Below are 25,410 nucleotides of genomic sequence, written 5' to 3'. Positions count from 1 at the left end.
GAGAGGGGGGAGCAGGAGAGAGAGGGGGAGCAGGAGAGAGAGGGGGAGCAGGAGAGAGGGGGAGCAGGAGAGAGAACAGGATTGAAAGTGAGAGCAGGAGAGAGAGAGAGAGACAGGAGAGAGAGAGGGGGCAGGAGAGAGAGAGTGGAGCAGGAGAGAGGGGGGAGCAGGAGAGAGAGAGGGGGAGCAGGAGAGAGAGGGGGAGCAGGAGAGAGAGGGGGAGCAGGAGAGAGAGGGGGAGGCGGAGAGAGAGGGGGAGGCGGAGAGAGAGGGGGAGGAGGAGAGAGAGGGGGAGCAGGAGAGAGAGGGGGAGCAGGAGAGAGAGGGGGAGCAGGAGAGAGAGGGGGAGCAGGAGAGAGAGGGGGAGCAGGAGAGAGAGGGGGAGCAGGAGAGAGAGAGAGAGAGAGGGGGGAGCAGGAGAGAAAGGGGGAGAGAGAGAGAGGGGGAGCAGGAGAGAGAGGGGGAGAGGAGAGCGAGGGGGAGGAGGAGAGCGAGGGGGAGGAGGAGAGCGAGGGGGAGGAGAGAGCGAGGGGGAGCAGGAGAGAGAGGGGGGAGCAGGAGAGAGAGGGGGAGCAGGAGAGAGGGGGAGCAGGAGAGAGAGGGGAGCAGGAGAGAGAGGGGGAGCAGGAGAGAGAGGGGGAGCAGGAGAGAGAGAGAGAGAGGAGGGGAGAGCAGGAGAGAGAGAGGGGGGGAGCAGGAGAGAGAGAGAGAGGGAGGAGAGAGAGAGAGAGAGGAGATGGAGAGAGAGAGGAGAGAGGAGGATGAGAGAGAGACGAGAGGGGAGCAGAGAGAGAGTGAGAGAGGTAGCAGGAGAGAGGGGGGAGCAGGAGAGAGAGGGGGGGGGCAGGAGAGAGAGGGGAGGAGCTGGAGAGAGAGGGGGAGCAGGAGAGAGGGGGAGCAGGAGAGAGAACAGGATTGAAAGTGAGAGCAGGAGAGAGAGAGAGAGAGAGACAGGAGAGAGAGAAGGGGCAGGAGAGAGAGGGGGAGCAGGAGAGAGAGGGGGAGCAGGAGAGAGAGGGGGAGCAGGAGAGAGAGGGGGAGCAGGAGAGAGAGGGGGAGCAGGAGAGAGAGGGGGAGCAGGAGAGAGAGGGGAGCAGGAGAGAGAGGGAGCAGGAGAGAGAGGGAGCAGGAGAGAGAGGGGGAGCAGGAGAGAGAGGGGGAGCAGGAGAGCGAGGGGGGAGCATGAGAGAAGGGGGGAGCAGGAGAGAGAGGGGGAGCAGGAGAGAGAGGGGGAGCAGGAGAGAGAGGGGGAGCAGGAGAGAGAGGGGGAGCAGGAGAGAGAGGGGGAGCAGGAGAGAGAGGGGGAGCAGGAGAGAGAGGGGGAGCAGGAGAGAGAGGGGGAGCAGGAGAGAGAGGGGGAGCAGGAGAGAGAGGGGGAGCAGGAGAGAGAGGGGGAGCAGGAGAGAGAGGGGGAGCAGGAGGGAGAGGGGAGCAGGAGGGAGAGGGGGAGCAGGAGGGAGAGGGGGAGCAGGAGAGAGAGGGGGAGCAGGAGAGAGAGGGGGAGCAGGAGAGAGGGGGAGCAGGAGAGAGGGGGAGCAGGAGAGGGGGGGAGCAGGAGAGGGGGAGCAGGAGAGAGAGGGGGAGATAGAGCAGGAGAGAGCAAGAGAGAGAGAGAGCAGGAGAGGGGGGGGAGAGCTGGAGAGAGAACAGGATTGAGAAAGAGAGGAGAGAGAGTGTGAGCTGGAGAGAGGAGTGAGGGCAGGAGAGAGAGAGAGAGAGAGAGAGCAGGAGTGAGTGAGAGAGAGAGAGAGAGAGAGAGAGAGAGAGAGAGAACAGGAGGGAGAGAGAGAGAGCACATCTCAGACCTATAACCCCTCATTAGAACAGGCTGCAAGAACACATTTTAAGCAGGGTGCCCAATTTTACTCGCGGCACTGCGATGGGTTAAAAACTGTTTATCCTGTGCTCCCTCCCAGTTCTGATGAAGGGTCATTGGAATGAAACATTAATACTGGCTCTCTCTCTCCTTTTGGCTCCATAAACACTGCCAGACCGGCTGAGCTGCCAGTATTTTGTGAACTGTCTGAAAAGACCAGCATTTCCACTGTACTCTGCCTGACACAGGGACATCCTAAAGCCCTTCACAGCCAGTTAGGCACGTTGAAGTGTAGGCATCATTGTTGCAATATAGAGAAATAGCTAACGTATACACAGTAAGATGCCATAAACATCAACAATTACATCATCTACTTTAATGATGCACTGGATGAATATCTCAGAGAATGCCCTCGCCAACTTGCAAGGGTTTGGGGTGGTGGTGGTGGTGGTGGTGGTGGTGGGGGGGGGAGAAAAGATCCTTTACTTGCACCCTCAGGGGCAGATCTCAGTCTAACATCACCTCTGATAAACAGCAGCTCCGACAGTGCAGAACTCCCTCAGTACTACTGAACAGCCTAGACACTGGTGATCAACTTTGAAGTGGGACTTGAGCTCCTGTCCTGCTGGCTCAGGAGGCGAGCGTGTTACCCACTGTGTCATAACAGACACACTGTGCTTAAACTGAGATCCAGAGAGCCAAGTCATTTAACGCTAAAACAATGTGTCCTTTTGAAGGTTTGCTGCTGCAGGTTTCACTGTTACTATTACAGAATGAAGGGAGGTCCTGTGGTGCAGAGGTAGCATCCCTACCTCTGGGTCAGAAGCTCCAGGTTCAAGTCCACTTCAGCACTTGATGATTATGGAAGGTGTGTTCCTACTATGGCAGGTCAGCTACCGACCTCCAAGTCCTTCCGATCTGCTTAACGGCAGCTGGGAAGTGCAGGAGAGTCTCCTGAAGGAGGCCAAGCATGATCATGGAAGTCCACGATCTCCAATGTCCTCAGGGCATGGTGCCTGAAGGTAGAGGAGCAATACAGAATAATACAGCACAGGCCATTCATCCCATCATGTGTGGTCCAGCTCTGAAAATAAAACCCTCTTTCCCGCCTTCATTCTTGACAAATCTACTGGAATTCTTTGAAGGTGTAACTAGTAGAGTTGACCAGGGAGAACCAGTGGATGAGGTTTATTTAGACTTTCAGAAGGCTTTCAACAAGGTCTCACATAGCAGATTACTATGTAAAGTTAAAGTGCATGGGATTCTGGGTAGTGTCTTGAGATGGATAGAAAGATGGTTAGCAGCCAGGAAGCAAAAAAGTTGCAATAAATGGGTTGTTTTCGGATACGCAGGCAGTGACTAGTGGGGTACTGCAGGGATCTGTGCTCGGACTCCAACTGTTCACATTATATATGAATGATTTGGATTTAGGGAACTAAATGTATCATCTCCAAATTTGCAGATGGGAAGGTGAGCTGTGAGGAGGATGCAGAGATGCTTCAGTGGGATTTGGACGGGCTGTGGGAGTGGGTACATGCATGGCAGGTGCAGTATAATGTGGATAGATACGAGGTTATCCACTTTGGTAGCAGAAATAGGAGGGCAGATTATTTGAATGGGTGTAAATTGAGAGAGGTGGATACTCAGCGAGACCTTGGTGTCCTCGTGCATCAGTCACTGAAAGTAAGCACGCAGGTACAGCAGGCAGTAAAGAAGGTAAATGGTCTGTTAGCCTTCATAGCGAGAGGATTTGAGTGTAGGAATAGAGATGCTTTACTGCAATTATATAGGGCATTGGTGAGGCCTGTAAGACTTCTTACTGTGCCCACCCCAAACCAATGCTGCCATCTCCACACCTGCAGTATTGTGTGCAGTTTCGGTGTGGAGATGGCAGCATTGGTTTGGGGTGGGCACATTAAGAAGTCTTACAACACCAGGTTAAAGTTAGACAGGTTTGTTTCGAATCACTAGCTTTCGGAAGGCAGCTCCTTCATCCTACTGTGCAGTCCTTATCTGAGGAAGGATGTTCTTGCTATGGAGGGGGTGCAGCGGAGATTTACGTGGCTGATTCCTGGTATGGCGGGACTGACATATGAGAAGAGACTCAGTCGGTTAGGGTTATATTTGTTGGAGTTTAGAAGTGAGGGGGGATCGCATAGAAACCTACAAAATTCTAACATGATTAGGCAGGGTAGATTAAGAAAGAATGTTCCTGATGGCGGGGGAGCCCAGAACTAGGTTTGAGGATAAGGATGTAAACGTTTTAGGACTGAGGTGAAGCTTTCTTCACCCAGAGAGGGGTGAACCGGTCTAAGTAGTTGATGCCAAAACGTTGTGTAATTTCAAGAAGGAATTAGATTTAACTCTTGGGGTAAAAGTGATCGAGAGGTACTGGGGGGATGGGGGCAGGATCACAGTATTGAATTTGGTGATCAGCCACTATCATAATGAATGACGGAGCACGCTCAAAGGGCCGAATAGCCTCCTCCTGCCATTATTTTCGATGTATGTTTCCCTACAGTCCTGCGATAGTTATTTAATTCCTTTTTGAAAGTTCTCCTCCCTTCCAGGCAGGGCATTCTAGAACAGAACTTACGACAGAAAAAAGTTCTCACCTCACCCTGGATCCTCAAATCTGTGCGCTGTCAGTGGAAGCATTTTCTCCTCAATTGCTCCATCAAAACCACTCATGATTGTGAACACCTCTGATCAAATTTCCTCTAAAAGCTTCCCTTCTCAGGTGGTGAACAACTAGTTTCCTCCAATCCAGCCTCATAACCGAAGTTGCTCACCCGGAATCTTTTCTGCACTCTCCTAAACTCCTTCACATCCTTCTTGGAGCACGATGTCCAGAACTGGACTCAGTACTCCAGTTGAGGCTCAACATCGATTGTAACGTGCTTTCAGACATCCTGATCCCGTCCAGTAACTTCATACTTGTGACAATAAAAGATTATTGTTATTATTAGATTGTGAAAAGGGGTACACAGGATTCCATTAGGATATACGGCAGAGATTGTGAAAGGAGTAATATAGGATTCCATTAGGATAATCGTCACATGTCGTGAAAGGGATTATATAAGATTACGTTAGGATATACGGCTTAGATTGTAAAAAGAGTTATACAGGATTCAATTAGAATATACAGCACACAGTGAGTTATATAAGATTACATTAGGATATATAGCAGAGATTGTGAAAAGTTATATAGGATTCCATTAGGCTATACAGCACATAGTGAGAGGGGTTCTATAGGATTACATTAGGATATACGACACATATTGGGAGAGGAGTTATATAAGATTCCATTAGGATATACGACACATATTAGGAGAGGAGTTATATAGGATTCCATTAGGATATACGGAAAATTGTGAAAGGAGTTATGTAGGATTCTATTAGAATGTATGGCACATATTGGGAGAGGAGTTATATGGGATTACATTAGAATATACGGCAGAGATTGTGAAAGGAGTTATATAGGATTACATTAGGATATACGGCAGATTGTGAAAGGAGTTATATAAGATTACATTAGAATATTCGGCAGAGATTGTGAAAGGAGTTATATAGGATTACATTAGGATATACGGCAGAGATTGTGAAATGAGTTATGTAGGATTACATTAGGATATATGGCAGAGATTGTGAATGGAGTTATATAGGATTACATTAGGATACATGGCAGAGATTGTGAAAGGAGTTATATAGGATTACATTAGGATATACAGCAGAGATTGTGAAAGGAGTTATATAGGATTACATTAGGATATATGGCAGAGATTGTGAAAGGAGTTATATAGGATTACATTAGGATACATGGCAGAGATTGTGAAATGAGTTATGTAGGATTACATTAGGATATATGGCAGAGATTGTGAAAGGAGTTATATAGGATTACATTAGGATACATGGCAGATTGTGAAAGGAGTTATATAGGATTACATTAGGATACATGGCAGAGATTGTGAAAGGAGTTATGTAGGATTACATTAGGATATATGGCAGATTGTGAAAGGCGTAACAGAGGATTACATTAGGATATATGGCAGACATTGTGAAAGGAGTTATATAGGATTACATTAGGATACATGGCAGATTGTGAAAGGAGTTATGTAGGATTACATTAGGATATATGGCAGAGATTGTGAAAGGAGTTATGTAGGATTACATTAGGATATACAGCAGAGATTGTGAAAGGAGTTATATAGGATTACATTAGGATATACGGCAGAGATTGTGAAAGGAGTTATATAGGATTACATTAGGATATACGGCAGAGATTGTGAAAGGAGTTATATAGGATTACATTAGGATATACGGCAGAGATTGTGAAAGGAGTTATATAGGATTACATTAGGATATATGGCAGAGATTGTGAAAGGAGTTATGTAGGATTACATTAGAATATTCGGCAGAGATTGTGAAAGGAGTTATATAGGATTACATTAGGATATACAGCAGAGATTGTGAAAGGAGTTATATAGGATTACATTAGAATATTTGGCAGAGATTGTGAAAGGAGTTATATAGGATTACATTAGGATATATGGCAGAGATTGTGAAAGGCGTAACACAGGATTACATTAGGATATATGGCAGAGATTGTGAAAGGAGTTATATAGGATTACATTAGAATATACGGCAGAGATTGTGAAAGGAGTTATATAGGATTACATTAGGATACATGGCAGAGATTGTGAAAGGAGTTATGTAGGGTTACATTAGAATATTTGGCACAGATTGTGAAAGGAGTTATGTAGGATTACATTAGGATACATGGCAGATTGTGAAAGGAGTTATATAGGATTACATTAGGATATATGGCACAGATTGTGAAAGGCGTTATATAGGATTACATTAGGATATATGGCAGAGATTGTGAAAGGAGTTATATAGGATTACATTAGAATATACGGCAGAGATTGTGAAAGGAGTTATATAGGATTACATTAGGATATATGGCACAGATTGTGAAAGGCGTTATATAGTATTACATTAGGATATATGGCAGAGATTGTGAAAGGAGTTATATGGGATTACATTAGGATATATGGCAGAGATTGTGAAAGGAGTTATATAGGATTACATTAGGATACATGGCAGATTGTGAAAGGAGTTATGTAGGGTTACATTAGAATATTTGGCAGAGATTGTGAAAGGCGTAACACAGGATTACATTAGAATACATGGCAGAGATTGTGAAAGGAGTTATGTAGGATTACATTAGGATATATGGCAGAGATTGTGAAAGGAGTTATGTAGGATTACATTAGGATATACAGCAGAGATTGTGAAAGGTGTTATGTAGGATTACATTAGAATATACGGCAGAGATTGTGAAAGGAGTTACATAGGATTACATTAGAATACATGGCAGAGATTGTGAAAGGAGTTACATAGGATTACATTAGGATGCATGGCAGATTGTGAAAGGAGTTAAATCGGATTACATTAGAATATAAGGCAGACACCAGCCATTCAGCCCACCCAGTCAATGCCAGTATCTGGGCTTTGCTCGAGCCTCCTCCCATCTTTTCTTATCTAAATCCATCACTGTAACCCTCCAATTCCTTCCGACTCATATGAGTGACTAGTTCCCCATTAAATGCCAGAGCACAAGATGTAGGAATAGAAGACCCATTCAATACGACTAAGACGGATCTTGGGCTTCAATCCCACTCTACCGCCCGCTTCTCATATTCCTTAATTCCGGGGCTCTGAAAATCTGTCTACCCCGGCCTTAAATATATTCAACAATATGGCATCCACAACCCTCTGGATAGAGAATTCCAAACATTCACGAGCGAAGTAATTTCTCATCACATCTACTAAATGACCGACCCTTGATCCGGAGCTCCCGTGTTTCAGATTCTGTGACCAACAGAAACAATCACTCAGCCAGCATCCACACTATCAGCTTCTTCACAATCTTGATGGTTTTGATCAGATCCTCCCATTTTTCTAAACTCCAGAGAATATAAATCGACTTTACCCAAACTGGCATCGTAGGAAAACCCCCTCACACCAGGGACCAATTCAGTGAACCTTCGCTGAACTGCCACTTGTCCCCTGACTCCACATTCTCTGAACTTATTCACTGGTCTACTGTGGGATACCTGATCAAAGACCTTTTAAAACTCCAGGTAGATTCCATCATTTTCCCATCTGTTCCCATCTTTAGAAAAGGATTCCATAATTTTTTCCACCACTGATGTTAAGCTGCGAAACAAGATCTTCCTTCTTTCCTTGCTTTTGTGCCCTGTACCTCTGCAAAACCTCAGGCAGGTCAATTCCAGGTTGGGTCACTGTCTGTGCGGAGCCTGCACGTTCTCCCATTGTCTCAGTGGGTTTCCTCCGGGTGCTCCGGTTCCTCCCACAGTCCAACGGTTAGGTGGGGTTATGGGGTTAGGGTGGGGGAGTGGCGCTAGGTAGGGTGCACTTTCAGAGAGTGGGTGCAGACTCGATGGACTGAATGGCCTCCTTCTGCATTATAGGGATTCTGTGCCCTATTGTTCTACTGTCCTGCCAACTTCAAAAATGTGCGTTTGTGCACCCCTTTAAAACTGTACCATTTAGTGAAGAACGGTACCAGATAGCAACAGTACCAGATAGTTAGGAGCAGTACCAGATAGTTAGGAGCAGTACCAGATAGTTAGGAGCAGTACCAGATAGTTAAGAGCAGTACCAGATAGTTAGGAGCAGTACCAGATAGTTAGGAGCAGTACCAGATAGTTAGGAGCAGTACCAGATAGTTAGGAGCAGTACCAGATAGTTAGGAGCAGTACCAGATAGTTAGGAGCAGTACCAGATAGTTAGGAGCAGTACCAGATAGTTAGGAGCAGTACCAGATAGTTAGGAGCAGTACCAGATAGTTAGGAGCAGTACCAGACTAGTTAACAGTACCAATCATTCTGTATCAGATTTAAGGTGAAGACAACTCGACAAACACAGGGAAGACAAAGACCAGTTTGCTCTGAAGCGGAAAACAGACTGCAAATAAGCGAGGAGGGCAGACGGATCGAAAGCCAGCTGAAAGCTCCCGACAAATCAGAACACCTTCAACAAACACACAAAATGGAGTCATCGATGAGCACGGCCGCCGGACAGACAAACGCTACACATACCAATTTATCTGCTGTGACGCTCAATCTCCCATACGTGCTGGCGGAGCTGGTAATTGCAGCAGCATCCACTGTGGGCAACGCGCTGGTATGCGTTGCCGTGCTCCGGGATCATCGGCTGCGCACCGTCACCAACTACTTCCTGGTCTCGCTGGCCGTGGCCGACATCTGCGTGGGTGCCCTGGCGGTGCCCTGCGCCATACTGACGGACTTGGGGATCCCAAGGCACAACTTCCACCTCTGTGTGCTGATGCTCTCTGTCCTCATCATGTTGACCCAAAGCTCCATTTTCAGCCTGCTGGCTGTGGCCATCGAACGCTACGTGGCCATCTTCCGTCCCCTGCGCTACCAGTCCATCGTGACGCCCAGAAACGCCAGCGCAACCATTGCCATCACTTGGCTCCTATCTCTCCTCATTGGGTTGGTGCCCCTGATGGGCTGGCATCAACCCCCGCCGGTAGACGGGCATTGCTTCTTTGTGACAGTGATGGACATGACCTACATGGTCTACTTTAACTTCTTTGGCTGTGTACTGGGACCTCTAGCTGCCATGTTCGCCATCTACGCCCGCATCTTGGCCGAGGTTCATCGGCTGGTAGCTAGCAGAGTGGGTGCGGGGCGACGGGATGGGGCGCAGGCTGCAGGAGCCAAGCAGGAGATGAAGACGGCCCGCTCGCTCTTCCTGGTGCTCGCCCTCTTTGCCATCTGTTGGCTTCCCCTTCACGTGATCAACTGCATCCTCCTGCTCTGCCCGCAGTGCCCTGTCCCGCTGCCGCTCCTGCTGGCCGCCATAATCCTCTCACACGCAAATTCCGCCGTCAATCCAATTCTCTACGCATTCAAAATGAAGGCCTTCAGGCGAGCCTTCAAGGCCATATTCCTATGTCGCCCTTCAGAAGTGGGGCCCATCACTAGGGTAGAATGAACACCCCTCCCCCACCTCCCGAGGTGCCGGTGCTCCAGGTTTCGCAGCCAAGAGCCTGAAGACCAGAGTTATCCCCATCTCCCTCTCTTAATGGACACACCACAGGCTTCAATGCAGCAGAGAGAGCAGTGCCTCAGTACTCTGCCAGCGGGCAATGATCAAGAGACTAGACAACCACAAGGGGCAGCAGCACCACTTCCCTGTCCAAACCAGTCTTCAATTAACGTCCAGCTGCTTTTCCCAGCAGAACTCCAGGCAGAAATCAGGGATCCGGGGGCTGAGGGCATTTTGTCTGCTCTCTGACCCGAAACCAGAGCTGCCCCCCCATTACCCCCTCTATCTGTCCGAGGAAAGCTTATTATCCCCTCTCTAGAGTCTACGTTTTCCCTCCTTTGTAACTGAGTGGCCAGCGAATCGAGTTCTTTAAAAGATGATCACAGCACTGATACAGCTGGAAAATATTTCCTCCGGCGGGGAGAGAGAAATGGGGGGAGCACAATCTTAAAACCCGAGCTAGGCCGTTCTGGGGTGACGTCAGGAGTCATTCCTTCATACAGAGGGCATTGGAACTCACTCCCACAAACTGCTGTGGAGGTTGAAGGTTAATTGTAAGTTTAAAAAGATGGTAAATGCTAGATATTTACAAAGTGAGCATCATTTAAGGAGCAAGGATTCAATGATAGAATGGGCTTGAGGGGCTGTCGACTCCAGGAACAGCACAGCCCAGGAAGCTATTCGGGCCATTGAGTCTGTGCCAGCTCTTTTGAAGAGAAATCCAGTTGGTCACAATTCCTGGTACTTTCCCCGCATCCGTGTAATTTTGTTGAAACTGCCTCCACCTCACCCTCAGGCAGTACATTCCAGATCCGAACCACTCGCGGCATAAACGCTTTTCCTCATGCCCTGATGGTCTTTTGGTCAATCGTAATAAATCAGCGCCTCCTAGTTTTCGACTTTTCAACCACCAGAAGCAGCATTTAAAATTGATTCTGCGGGATGTGGATGTTGCTGGCCAGGCCAACATTTGTTGTCCATCAATAACTGTCGTCAGGATGGTGGTGAACCGATGCAGTCCACGTGGTGTAGGTACAGTACTAGGAGGAGTTTCCCTTTATTTAATCCGTCCAAACTCTATGGTCTTAAACATCCCCATTAAGTCTCTTCTAAGCCTTCTCTACTCTAAGGAGGAACAATTCCAGCGTCTCCAGTCGATCCCTGTAATTCCTCATCCCGGGAACTATTCCTGTTCCAGTGTCTGAGGAATCACAGCCATTAGTCCCTTTCCCTCACAACGTCAACATCCCTACACTCCTCTGCCTCTCAAGCTCCTTGAGCCTTTGTAAGGTCTATCCCGGCTCCTATTTCTTAGATTCTCTCTCCTCCTTTCAGCCACTTCTTATAACCCAACCTCTTTGACCGAGCTTTCGATCACCTCACCTATTGTCTCAGGTGCCTCAGTCTCAATACAGTGTGATAATTACTGCTGTAAGCACCGTGGGATGTTTCACTAAAAGCACTGTATAAATGCAGGTGGTACCTGTGACTTGGAATTTCTGGGTCAAATGATACACGAGTTAAAAACCATTGCACCACACAAAAGTTATCTGCAAACACACTGGGACAGTCTTTCAAACATCTTTCAGATGAAAATTCATCAGCTCTCACTGAATATAATGAGAATGAAAAACATTTGCACAAAAGAGGATGTGGAAATCGCTGTCTGCTCTCTGGTGTCTGGTCTAATTTAAAAAAGGAAATTGGAGAATCTTGGATAAAAGGGAGTAGAGCAAGATGGAATGCTTACAGACTGGAATCTAATCGAGGGGTTCAGATGGTTTATATATAGAATAAAGGATACCTGGGAGTGATTACAGACTGTAATCTAATCCAGGGTTCAGATGGTTTATATATAGAATAATGGATATCTGGGAGTGATTACAGACTGTAATCTAATCGAGGGGTTCAGATGGTTTATATATAGAATAATGGATACCTGGGAGTGATTATAGACTGGAATCTAATCGAGGGGTTCAGATGGTTTGTACATAGAATAATGGATACCTGGGAGTGATGACAGACTGGAATCTAATCGAGGGGTTCAGATGGTTTATATATAGAATAATGGATACCGGAGATTTATTGTTCGTATTTGAGTGCAAAGTATAACAAAGTTCACAGGCATTTGTATATTCATGACTAGATAAATACCCTTCGCTCTTGACAGCTGGAAGCTGCTTCTTCAGTTCTCCCTTGTCTTCTGCACTCAAGACATTGAAGCCCTTCAGTTGGGTAGCGCTGTAGGTGGGCAGAAAGCCAAGTTCTGCTTTACTAGCCACAAAGCAGTCAGGATGGTACCAGTGATCGATCATCCCCAGCTGCGGCTTCTCAGGGTTGATCATTTTCTTGGAGATACGGACGGTATCCTGTGTGGTAGAAATGCAAAGGATTTTTTTTAAGCGGTGAAACGTGGGAGAGGTGGCGATGTGAGGGAGGGAGGAAGGATGGCTGGACTGCTTAGCTATACTTCCTGCTTAACCACTTTAACCATTCACGCCCTCCATCCCCGATGCACAGTGACAGCAGGGTGTACCATCTTCAATTTCTACTGCAGCAACTTATCGAGGATCCTTCAGCGGCACCTTCCAACCAGTTGAAAGGATAAGGGCAGCAGACACATGGAAACATCGCCACCTGGAGGTTCCCTTCCAAATCACTCACCACCCTGACCTGGAAATTTATCGGCTGTTCCTTCGCTGGCGCTCGGGCTAATTAGTTGAACTCCCTCCCTAACAGCACGGAGGATGCACCGACACCACATGGACTGCAGCGGTTCAAGGAAGCACTCGCCACCACCTTCTCAAAGACAACTAAGGCTGAGGAACAAGAGTCGGCCTTGCCAGCGTCACCCATATCCCAAGATTGAATGTAAGAAAAAAGGACAGTAAATGCCTAAACCTCCAGCAGCAAAACATTAGTCCTTTCGCCAGAGGCTCCTCAACACACCCACAACATGCGTTGCCACGTGTCGTACTGAGCCTCGTGCTGTGGGAGGAAACTCTGAAGGAAGCCAAACTCAATTCTACCCTCACAAGACTCCCATGGAGCTTCTTTCCATGAGGAATAATGGAGGAAATGGGGCTGGGTAGGCTGGGAATGGTTGTTCCTGTTAACAGAGAAGACTACTCTGGCACCAACCACCAAGAAATCCCCAGCGTAACACCTCAACCAGAAGGTAACACCTCTGACAGTGCTGTACACCCTCAGTATTGCACTAGAGTGTCAGCATGGATTATAGGCTCAACTCTCTAGAATGGGACTATAATCCACTGATTCAGAGGGAAGAGAGTACTATCACTGACAACTAAATAAAAGTGAATTACCTTCCTCCTGCATTACCAATGCAATTTTTAAAAGTACATAATGCAAAATGAGGCCCTAACTCCCAGTCTGTGTTATTCTAACCAGGCCCCAACTCCCAGTCTCTTATTTTAACCAGGCCCCAACTCCCAGACTGTGTTATTCTAACCAGGCCCCAACTCCCAGACCTGTGTTATTCTAACCAGGCCCCAACTCCCAGACCTGTGTTATTCTAACCAGGCCCCAACTCCCAGTCTGTGTTATCCTAACCAGGCCCCAACTCCCAGTCTCTTATTTTAACCAGGCCCCAACTCCCAGACCTGTGTTATTCTAACCAGGCCCCAACTCCCAGTCTGTGTTATCCTAACCAGGCCCCAACTCCCAGTCTGTGTTATTCTAACCAGGCCCCAACTCCCAGTCTGTGTTATCCTAACCAGGCCCCAACTCCCAGTCTGTGTTATTCTAACCAGGCCCCAACTCCCAGTCTGTGTTATTCTAACCAGGCCCCAACTCCCAGTCTGTGTTATCCTAACCAGGCCCCAACTCCCAGTCTGTTATTCTAACCAGGCCCCAACTCTCAGACTGTTATTCTAACCAGGCCCCAACTCCCAGACTGTTATTCTAACCAGGCCCCAACTCCCAGACTGCAGTATTCTCACTCTTCAATGTCAGAAGTGACTTCAGTAAGAAGTCTTACAACACCAGGTTAAAGTCTAACAGGTTTGTTTCAAACACGAGCTTTCGGAGCACTGCTCCTTCCTCAGTGCTCCGAAAGCTCGTGTTTGAAACAAACCTGTTGGACTTTAACCTGGTGTTGTAAGACTTCTTACTGTGCTCACCCCAGTCCAACGCCGGCATCTCCACATCGAAGTGACTTCAACATCTACTCACCTTTTCTATTTTTTTACTGCAGCCTTTACATACACTCCTGTTCGATTTGGCGTATTCTACTACAAAGTCATTCAGCGTCTTCTCCCCTTTTCCGTCTCCCTGCTCGCCACCTTTTCCTGTGTTTAAAAAAAATAACACATTTGACCAGGCAACGCAGCATAGAAACCCGATACCTACATATTTAATAGGGAACCCACCGGTGGTCAAATGAGTCAATGTTTTGGCCATACAGGCATCACAAAACAGCCATAATTTATGCCTCATGGTTTCAAACTTCTTATCTGCTGAAGAGACTGGTGTAGCTGGAATTGACTCCCTTTAGGCAGTAAATACAAGTTTGTTTGTTAAAGACGATGAAGGGGAGATTTGATAGTGTCCCAAATTACAATGATTTCTGAAAAGACTATACCCAAAGGAGAAAACATTAGAGATGTAGTGAAAAAGGCGTGGGATTTAATAGGATAGGTGCCATAATGGGCCAAATAGCCTCCCTTCTTGTGCTTTATCATTCTGTGATTAGATGGTAGGGGCATAAATGAAGTATGCTCTCCGCAATTTGTGGATATCTCAAACTGCTGAGGCCAACAGGTCTGAGTGTTAAGAGTTTAACCCTTCCCTAAACTCCAGGACAATGACATTCATTGGGTGGCACAGTGGTTAGCACTGCTGCCTCACAGCACCAGGAACCTGGGTATAATTGCAGCCTTGTGTGTGTGTGTGTGTGTGTGTGTGTGTGTGTGTGTGTGTGTGTGGAGTTTGCACTTCTCCCCAAGTCTGCATAGGTTCCTCTGGTTTCCTCCCACAGTCCAAAGATGTGCAGGCTAGGTGGGGTTACAGGGATGGGGGGGAATGAGCCTAGGTTAGCTGCCGTGTCAGAGGTTTGATGCAGACTCGATGGGCCGAATGGCCCCCTTCTGCACTGTAGGGATTCTATGTCAAATAGAGCACCCGGCAAACAGGAAATATTATGGTAGATAGAACCATGATGCCAGGTCGTCCAGGGTCTCAGGCACAGCTTAGGCAGGGAGGGAAGACAATCACAATGTAAAACTACAAACATGCTCCCATCTTCCTCATGCCCGAGGCTGGTTTACACGAGGCAGGAAGGACTGGCATCACGAGTGTGGATGTTCAGGTGGGTTTTTGCCCAAGAACACCCATCTGGGTGGTGAGCTGGGATGGCAGAATCAGGTTCCAATGTATTCTTTTTTTTTTTTAAATCAGTATGTTTACTTTGGAAAAACATAGTCAAGATTGTACAACTGAAACATTGCAAGAAACTTTGTTTTATTCAGCTTTGAACGAAGTACATTAAGCACCTCAATATAGGGCAGCACGGTAGCACAGTGGTTAGCACAGTTGCTTCACAGCTCCAGGGTCCCAGGTTTGATTCCCGGCTTGGGTCACTATCTGCACGCTCTTCCCGTGTCTGCGTGGGTTTCCTTCGGGTGCTCCGGTTTCTTCCCACAGTCCAAAGATGTGCAGGTTAAGTGGATTGGCTATGATAAATTACCCTTAGAGTCCAGAAAGGTTAAGTGGGGTTACGGGGATACGGTGGAGGCGTGGGGCTTGAGTAGGGTTCTCTTTCTAAGGGGCGGTGCAGACTCGATGGGCCGAATGGCCTCCTTCAGCACTGTAAATTCTAAAATTCTATAATCAGACATCCTTTGTCTGCCAAATCTGGAGTGGCAAACTTCAAGATGTCAGTGACATTTAAGGCAATAATCAAATGACACAAATTGTCAAATTACCAAATCATCTAACCGATCATGTCATGTCATGGAATTTACAGTGCAGAAGGAGGCCATTCGGCCCATCAAGTCTGCACCGGCTCTTGGAAAGAGCACCCTACCCAAGATCAACACCTCCACCCTATCCCCATAACCCAGTAACCCCACCCAACACTAAGGGCAATTTTGGACACTAGGGTCAATTTATCATGGCCAATCCACCTAACCTGCACATCTTTGGACTGTGGAAGGAAACCGGAGCACCCGGAGGAAACCCACGCACACACGGGGAAGATGTGCAGACTCCGCACAGACAGTGACCCAAGCCGGAATCGAACCTGGGACCCTGGAGCTGTGAAGCATTTGTGCTATCCACAATGCTACCGTGCTGCCCATAAACCACTACTACACTCAGCTTTTTAAACATGAAAACAGGGTGCATTGTTTCACTGGTTTTAAAGCCACTTGAGTCCGAATGATCCACCACCTTGACATTTTTTGTAAGTCTACATGAAAAGTCACTTTATCAACCTAATTAAAAAATAACAACCATTTTGAATAAAGTTGTTTATTGCTCTTCAAGGTGCCTGGACTGAGTTGCAAATGCACGGGGGAAGAGAGGAAACGCAGGGGAAGGGAAAGAGATAACTGGGAGAAGGACAGTCCCTTTTCTCATTCTAATTTGGTTTCTCTGTTTTGTTTTAGTTTAATTTTGAAAGCCAAGTAGAAGAGGTTTGAGAGGTAGAATAAGATGGGTCTTTAAGCTTCAGCTAAGTGACAGTGGAGGAAGGGAGGATAAAGAGGTTGTGGGAGAGTTTCTAGGATGTCAACAGTAAAAATATTAAAAAGTCAGAATATATCGTACCTCCGCCTGCCCCTCCGGTTTCAATGGCCTTTTTGATCTTCTCCTGGTCTTCCCACCGAAGGTCCGACAACCCGTCCACATCCGCGGGCGACACCACCCGTGCTCGCTTCCAGAAACAAGCATAGTGGTGCCAGTGGGGCACCTTCCCGTCAAACATCGGCGACTGCAAGGGCACACAATTCACACAACAGTCACACTGGGGGCAACATCGGCGACTGCAAGGACACACAATTCACACAAGTCACACTGGGGGCAACATTGGCGACTGTAAGGGCACACAATTCACACAACAGTCACACTGGGGGCAACATCGGCGACTGAAGGATGCTGGCGCTCAGTGTTACAGCCCTTCCCCAATAATGGCGTGCAAGTCCGAATTGTTTTATTAACCGAGCTGAGCTGATCGATTGGCTAGATAGCCTGGAGCATCGAAAAAGGAGGAAGGAAAGAAAGAAAATAGCAACGTTTAGTGACGTCAGAATTTTGCACATCTTGAAATGTCGCCAGTGTTGTATAGTAGCAAACGTGGCGGCCAACCTGCAGCAAACCTACAGACACAGTTAAGTGATAACAACCAGATAAATGTTTGAGTGATGTTGACTTGATAGATAATTATCGGCCGGGAAAGACAGCAAAAGCTCCCCGCTTCAAAGTGGACAGGTGGGAGCTTAGGTTAAACGGCTCATTCGCAAGACAGCACTTCACAATAGTGCGGCATTCCTTCAGTACTGCATTGGAAGTATCAGCCTGAATTATGTGTTCCAGCCTTGCGGTGAGGTTTAATCCCACAGCCTTCGAGCATAGAAGCCATACTGCTACCCACGGAACCTCGATCTCCAGCAGGTGAAGATTTGCACTTTTTCTCTTTGTTTTAGATTTGTGATGGGAAACAACTACTTGGACCGACTGTGTTATGTAGGTGGACTGCAATCTGATCGTTCACGGTGTCCCAGTTTAGCTTGGCTGATAACATGTTCGCCTCAAAGTCACTCTGGCACATAATCTAGGTCGAGGCTTGAAATATTAAAAGGAGCTCAGTAACCGCCCTTGTACATCTCACCATCTTGTTACATCCAGAATAAAGAGCTCCGTCGGCATTTCTTCAATAAACTGATCAATATTTATAGCCTTGCTTCTTTATCCGAAATGGCTGCAATAGAACCAAACTACAAACAATTCCTTGCTGCGAGATTTTTTTTTCTGGGAGGATACTGGTTTTTTGGCCCAATGTCGCATCTAACATCAACTGTCTCTGCTCCACTCACTAATTCTGCTGCCTCACAAACCCGAGCAAGATGAAAAGGTATTCTCTGTTGCCGTGTAAATGTCAGGCCCTCTTTCCCATCAGGGTGCGAGTCTGTACTCTACTGGGTAGAGCAGGGGAATCTCCCCACCCCACAGTGTCAACATCCTGAAGGAAAGAGGGATTAGCCGACCATTAACTCACTGTTCTTTGCGGGATCTTGCTGTGCACAAATTGGTCGGCGCTGCTTTCCTGCAAGAGTGCGGCGAGGCCTCCGGTAAACCTTGCACTCGCCGTCAACAACAACAACATGTAATTATATAGCACCTTTATTGCAGTGATAGATTCCCAAGGGGCTTGACAGAGACGATCAAACAAAACACCGAGCCACATGAGGGGCTGTTAGGACAGAGGCCCAAAGTTCGGTCGAACAGGCAGGTTTAAGCAGTGGCTTGAGAAAGGGAGGGCGATAGCAGGGTTTATGAAGCGGATTTCACAGCTCGGGGTGGGGCCCATGCAGGTGAAAAAATGCCCCCCCTCCCCTCACAAAAAGAGCGGGCAACGAATGGGAATGAGTTCCTGCAGACAGCTGTTGGAACCATTTCAGAAACAGTTGGATGCTGCAGTGGAAGGGATGAGTGGGACTGCAGGGTATTTCTGCAGGAAGGAGCAAAAAGATGGGCTCAATGGCCTTCCTCGTTCACAAGGATGGTCATCACTGTGATATTGCTAACAAACCAAAGGGGGGGGGGGTCATCTAGACCAAGTGGTCACAATCTGAGGATACGGGTCAGGCCATTTAGGACGGAGTCCAGGATAAATACGTTCACAAGAGGGCTGGAAGGGTAGCCTTCTCTACCACTGAGGGCCGTGGAGGCCAAGTCACTGAATATCCTTAAGGAGATGGACTTCCAGACTCTTAAAATATATATGGGGTGGAGATAGAGGATTTGCTATGATTATATTGATTGGTGAAGCAGGCACGAGGGGCCGAATGGCCTACTCCTGCTCCTATTTGCTGTTCGTCGGGGAATCCTAAACCAAGGGTCATAAATATAAAGACAGAAATGAATAAATTGAGTAGGAAATCGAGAAAGTTCTATCCGCTTGGGTAGTTAAAATTGGAAACCCGTCACCAGGGAGAGTAGATGAAGGGAATGGATCGCATATATTGGAGGGGAAGCTAGGTAAGCAGGAGGGAGAGAAGGAACCAGACAGATTTGCTCATGGGGTTAGAGGGATGGGCGAAGACTTGTGTGGAGCATGGCATGGACCAGGTGGGCCGAAAAGCCAGTTTCTGTGCTGAAAATTCTCCGTAAGCTCTTCTGCCACCAGCAGCTTGCGGCCTGGAGCTTACACCTCTAGAGTTATTCATAGAGACAACTCTACACTGCAAAATGACAGAGCAAGGCTGTTGTATGCCGTACCAAGGATCGTACAATCTTGACTGGCACCAAGTGCCAAAAGCTGCAAGGTATTGCATTCCACAGGACTGGCATTACTCACCTCAATCAGCACAAAACTCACCAAACTGAGGGACGGCTAACCCACATTACAATGCCTTAGCTCTCTACATGCCTTTCCCTCAGGACCCTGCAATGTTCTCCCTCTTCAGGTATTTATTCAATTCCTTTTGAAAGCCATGATTGAATCTTCCGCCACCACACCGCCACATTCTAGCCGCACTCTGCATAACGTTGCCATTCATTTTGTATCAGTGTCCTCTGGTTCTCGATCTTTCTGCCCACGGGAACATTTCCCCCCATCTAAACCTGCCCTCTCTATTCCACCCAGACACTCATGATTTTGAAGAGTTCTATGAAATCCCTTCTCAACCCTCCCTTCTCCAAGGACAAGCCCAGGTTCTCCAATCTATCCTCAAACTGAAATTCTCCAGCCTTGGAGCCATTCGCGTGAATCTTTCCTAAATTAAATACTTTCAATTTAGTATATGCTGTATTTGCTACTCACAATGTGGTCTCCTCTACATTGGGAAGATCAAACACAGCTTTGCAGAGCACCCCACTCAATCTGCAAGTCTCTGTAAAGCTTTGGCCTTCTTTCGAAAGTGTGGTGCCAATGATTAAGACATAATATTTCAGTTGAGGCTGAACCAATGGAGCCTAGTTAGGGTGCTCTTTCAGGGGGTGGGAGCAGACTCGATGGGCCAAATAGCCTCCTTCTGCACTATAGGGATTCTATGATTCTAAAAATCATATTAAGCTCAAAGCATTAGCTCCTTCGCTCTCCACAGACGCTGCCAGCCCTGCTGGATTTCATCATAATTTCCCTGCACTTGTGTTTTATGCCTCTATTTAGAAATGCAACATGCTTTTTAACCACTTTAGAACATAGAACAGTACAGCACAGAACAGGCCCTTCGGCCCTCGATGTTGTGCCGAGCAATGATCACCCTACTCAAGCCAACGTATCCACCCCATACCAGTTACACCCCCCCCATTAACCTTATTTTTTAGGACACTAAGGGGCAATTTAGCATGGACAATCCACCTAACCTGCACATCTTTGGACTGTGGGAGGAAACCGGAGAACCCGGAGGAAACCCACGCACACACGGGGAGGACATGCAGACTCCGCACAGACAGTGACCCAGCCGGGAATCGAACCTGGGACCCTGGAGCTGTGAAGCATTTATGCTAACCACCATGCTACCGTGCTGCCCATGGTAGCACTTTCTCAACCTATCTTGCCACCTTCGATGGTTTGCACTCCCCCAGTCTCTCAGATACAACATCCAATTTAGACTTGCACCCATTAGGTTTTTTATTGCCCCTACTCATTCTTCCTACCAAAACGGATCACTTTGCAAATAAAGAGGTGATGCTAGGAGCACCCACATGGGTCCTAACCGTACCCTACTTTTTTGTATGATTCCTTCTGGGGCAAGCTTCTTTTTCCTGTACATTGATTTCTGTATCACTGCTGTTATCTGCTCTTTTCCTGAATTGGAAAACCTCATTGACATGCGTCCAGTTTCCACCATTCCCTTGCCGTCAACTGGTCCATCTCCGACACTTCCCTTTCCTTCTCTATTTCTGGGATGGACTGTCTGCTAATAATCATTATAGACCGAACTTCCACAGCAACCTCGATTGCATTTGCTCCCACCCTGCTTCCTATAAGGACTCCATTGCATTTTCTCAGTATCTCCATTTCTGTCACATCTGTTCCAATGATGCAACCGTTCATACCAGTGCCCCTGGTATGTCTTCCTCCTTCTTCAACCGATAAATCCCCCCCCCCCCCTTCTGTGGTTGACAGGGTCCTGAAGCTTGTCCCACCTACTTAAAGATCAGCCATGATCTCACTGAATGGCAGAGCAGGCTTGAAGGGCCAGATGGCCTAATCCTGCTCCTAGTTCTTATGTTCTTTCCCCCACTTCTGCTCTCACCACTTCACCTCCCGCCCAGAACTGCGATAAGGTTCCCATTCTCCTCACCTTCCACCCTATCAGCCTCTATATTCAACTGATCATTCTCCTCCATTTTGGGCACCACTTTATGATGCCAAACACAACATCACCCCCCCTCCCTTCCAGCATTCCAAAAAGACCATTCCCTCTGCGACTCCCTAATCCAATCCTCATTCTCACAACACTCTGCCCACTGCTTCTTCCCATGGAAGCGCAGCAGATGCAACAACTGTCCTTTTATCTCCATTCTCCTCACTGTCCAAGGCCCCAAACACTCCGGCCCAGCTGAGGCAGCCATTTACATGTACTTTCAATTTAGTATATGCTGTATTTGCTACTCACAATGTGGTCTCCTCTACATTGGGGAGATCAAACACAGCTTTGCAGAGCACCCCATTCAATCTGCAAGCACGGCCCCGAGCTTGTAGTGACCCGTCAGTTAAATTCTCCACCTTGCTCACACACCGACCTTCTGTCCCCGTTCTGTCGCACTGTTCCTGTGAAGCGCATGGCAAGTTTGAGGAATAGCAACTCATCTATTGTTCAGACACTTTGGAGCCTTCCGTACTCAACAAGGAGTTCAACAATTTCAGACTGTAATCTTTGACCGTATCGGACACAAATCTGAAGTACTACATCCAGGTCTGTGGGCGCCATACTTGAGGGAGGATGTGAAGGCATTGGAAAGAGCACAGAGGAGATTCACAAGAATGATTCCAGGGATAAAGAACTGTAAACAATGAAAATAGGTTGGAACTGTTTTCCTTGGAGGAAAGGTTGAGAGGGGACTTGATTGAGGTATTCAAGATCCTGAGGGTAAATAGTGAGAACAACATCAAGATTTGGCGAAAGTAGAAAAAGTGACGGGAGGAAAGTTTTTTAAAAACCCAATGGATGGTTGAAATCTGGGACGATGAAACGAACGAACTTCCTGACAGGGTGGTGGAGGCATCTTAGAGCGAGGTATTCAAAAGGAAATTGGATTGATATCTGAAAAGAATACGCAAGGTTACAGGGATCCTGCAGAGAAGTGGAACTAGATAGACAGATCTTTCAGAGAGCCATGGTACTCAATGGGCCGAATGGCCTCCTGCATGGCAAAGATTGAGAGATTCTGGTTTCCTCTTCTTTTCATGGGCAGCACCTTTTGTTTCTTTACTTGTCCCATTTCCTCACCCTTTGGCTCTGCCCCAACTCGTCAATTAATGTCTACAGACTTCACCCCCCTCCCCCCCCAACAGACCTTCCCTTATATTTTATTTCCATCTATCCCTTTCACCTCCTTCCAACCCATCTCTACCTTTTTCCCAATTTTGATTCGCTCCGTTTCTCTGCACACAGTTAGTATTTCCAGCACTTTGTTTTGATTTCAGAAGTGGCCTTTGCATCATTTTGCACATCTCCCCTCCCCCCTGTTAGTAAACAATGACATGCTCCCGAGACTCTGCATTTCAAAGGTGCAACCTTGTTAATACATTATGCAAAACAACATAGAAGGAGGCAGGGTGAATAAAATGGAGGAAATGCTGGGTCGAGTAATTTGAAGCTGCTATTATTGTGGAGCTTAGTGCAATAAGGTGATGGGGAGGGGAGAGAGCTGGTACCCCAACTGCTGCAGTGATAACACCACAATGACTGCACTCCCAAGTATTCAACTGTACATTTAAATTAATATTCCATATCATTAAAAATGTTTCAAACCTATAGAGCAGCATTGAAGTGTTTTTTTGGGAGAGGGCACTGGTGCATAATGAAAGTTAGTTAGTGTGTGTGAGTACTCCAGGCCTGCTTTCCACTGATTCATCGACCAGCTCAGTCCAAAAAGGCATTTGCAAACACAGCAGCCGGTGCAAAGCCGACGATCATTATTATAAAGTCTCTGCATCAATGCAAAAAAAAATGCACGTTTTTTAAAAAGGCAGGTTTGCACATGGCGGGAATGAAGCTCTGCCGGCCTGACTGTGCAGCACGAGGCCGGCCTGCTCTGCAGGGAGGGGGAGGCACTGATCAGAGACAAGACAACTTTCCCCCCACTTTACCTGCACCATAATTGCCAGCCGCAGCGAGTCCTTGGCGATGCTCTCCGTGCATTTCTTGCAGGAGGCCCGGCCGCTCTTCGCGTACTCGGCTTTGAAGAGCTTCCCCTCAGCCATGTCCCAGGATCCGGCAGGAGCAACGGCGGCAGCTCGAGCGGGAGAGGGCAGCGCGTGAGGGAGGCGGCGCGCGCGGCCGGGCAGGAGGGGGCGCGAGCGGGAGAGGGCAGCGCGTGAGGGAGGCGGCGCGCGCGGCCGGGCGGGAGAGGGAAGCGCGTGAGGGAGGCGGCGCGCGCGGCCGGGCAGGAGGGGGCGGGAGCGCAGCAGCGCGAGCGGGAGGGAGCAGCGCGCGTCCGTGGGGGAGGGGGGGGGGCCTGATTGGAGGAGAGCGGCCCTGATTGGCGGAGAGCAAACAGCACGTGGGCTCCAAGGCCTGGATTGATTGACAGGACGCGGGGAGCGAGACATAGAGCGAGCAGCAGCAAGGGGGAGGCCATTCAGCCCCACAGAGAGAGAGCAGCAGCAGCAAGGGGGAGGCCATTCAGCCCCACAGAGAGAGAGCAGCAGCAGCAAGGGGGAGGCCATTCAGCCCCACAGAGAGAGCAGCAGCAGCAGCAGCAAGGGGGAGGCCATTCAGCCCCACAGAGAGAGCAGCAGCAGCAGCAAGGGGGAGGCCATTCAGCCCCAGAGAGAGAGAGCAGCAGCAGCAGCAGCAGCAAGGGGAGGCCATTCAGCCCCACAGAGAGAGAGCAGCAGCAGCAAGGGGGAGGCCATTCAGCCCCACAGAGAGAGCAGCAGCAAGGGGGAGGCCATTCAGCCCCACAGAGAGAGCAGCAGCAAGGGGGAGGCCATTCAGCCTCAGAGAGAGAGAGCACCAGCAAGGGGGAGGCCATTCAGCCCCACAGAGAGAGCAGCAGCAGCAGCAAGGGGGAGGCCATTCAGCCCCACAGAGAGAGCAGCAGCAGCAGCAGCAAGGGGAGGCCATTCAGCCCCACAGAGAGAGCAGCAGCAGCAGCAGCAAGGGGGAGGCCATTCAGCCCCACAGAGAGAGCAGCAGCAGCAAGGGGGAGGCCATTCAGCCCCACAGAGAGAGCAGCAGCAGCAGCAAGGGGGAGGCCATTCAGCCCCACAGAGAGAGCAGCAGCAAGGGGGAGGCCATTCAGCCCCACAGAGAGAGCAGGAGCAAGGGGGAGGCCATTCAGCCCCACAGAGAGAGCAGCAGCAGCAAGGGGGAGGTCATTCAGCCCCACAGAGAGAGCAGCAGCAGCAGCAGCAAGGGAGAGGCCATTCAGCCCCAGAGAGAGAGAGCACCAGCAAGGGGGAGGACATTCAGCCCCAAAGAGAGAGCAGCAGCAGCAAGGGGGAGGCCATTCAGCCCCAAAGAGAGAGCAGGAGCAAGGGGGAGGCCATTCAGCCCCAAAGAGAGAGCAGGAGCAAGGGGAGGCCATTCAGCCCCAGAGAGAGAGAGCAGCAGCAAGGGGGAGGCCATTCAGCCCCACAGAGAGAGCAGGAGCAAGGGGAGGCCATTCAGCCCCAGAGAGAGAGAGAGCAGCAGCAAGGGGGAGGCCATTCAGACCTTCGAGCCCATTCGTTATGATCATGGCTGACCATCAAGTTCAATACCCTAATCCCGTCTCCTCCGCCCCCAATTTCCCTTTAGCCCCAAGAACAATATCTGTCTCCTTGTAATTACACAACATAGAAAATAGGTGCAGGAGTGGACCATTCGACCCTTCGGGCCTGCACAACCAGTCAATATGGTCATGGCTGATTCTGCAAATTCAGTACACACTCCCGCTTTCTCTCCATACCCCTTGCTCCTTTAGCCGCAAGGGCCACGTCCAGCTCCCTCTTTAATATATCCAACAACTGACCCCAACAGCTTTCTGGTGTAGAGAATTCCACAAGTTCATAACTTTCTGAGGGATGATGTTCTTCCTCATCTCAGTCCTGAATTTTTATTCTTAGACTGTGATCCCTAGTTCTTGGCGCC

At 48.4% G+C, this 25,410-nt stretch overlaps 1 protein-coding gene across 1 annotated transcript in view; it reads right to left on the bottom strand.

Annotated features, from left to right (window-relative positions):
• parp1 (poly (ADP-ribose) polymerase 1) overlaps nt 1-23,617 on the bottom strand; it is a 73,831-nt gene extending 50,214 nt beyond the window's left edge. Inside the window, exons 1-5 of the mRNA XM_038798892.1 lie at nt 23,424-23,617; nt 16,709-16,871; nt 14,114-14,229; nt 12,074-12,288; nt 4,644-4,752 (exon numbers count right to left, since the gene is read on the bottom strand). Coding sequence (XP_038654820.1) covers nt 4,644-4,752; nt 12,074-12,288; nt 14,114-14,229; nt 16,709-16,871; nt 23,424-23,537 — 717 coding nt within the window. The 5' untranslated portion in view covers nt 23,538-23,617. The remainder of the gene's footprint in view (nt 1-4,643; nt 4,753-12,073; nt 12,289-14,113; nt 14,230-16,708; nt 16,872-23,423) is intronic.
• Nucleotides 23,618-25,410: the final 1,793 nt, after the last annotated feature.

This window comes from Scyliorhinus canicula, chromosome 6 (genome assembly GCF_902713615.1).
Source record: "Scyliorhinus canicula chromosome 6, sScyCan1.1, whole genome shotgun sequence".
In the NCBI taxonomy this organism is placed as follows: Eukaryota; Metazoa; Chordata; class Chondrichthyes; order Carcharhiniformes; family Scyliorhinidae; genus Scyliorhinus; species Scyliorhinus canicula.
Note: the sequence above shows the minus strand (reverse complement) of the source record. Positions and strands in the feature narration are given on the sequence as shown.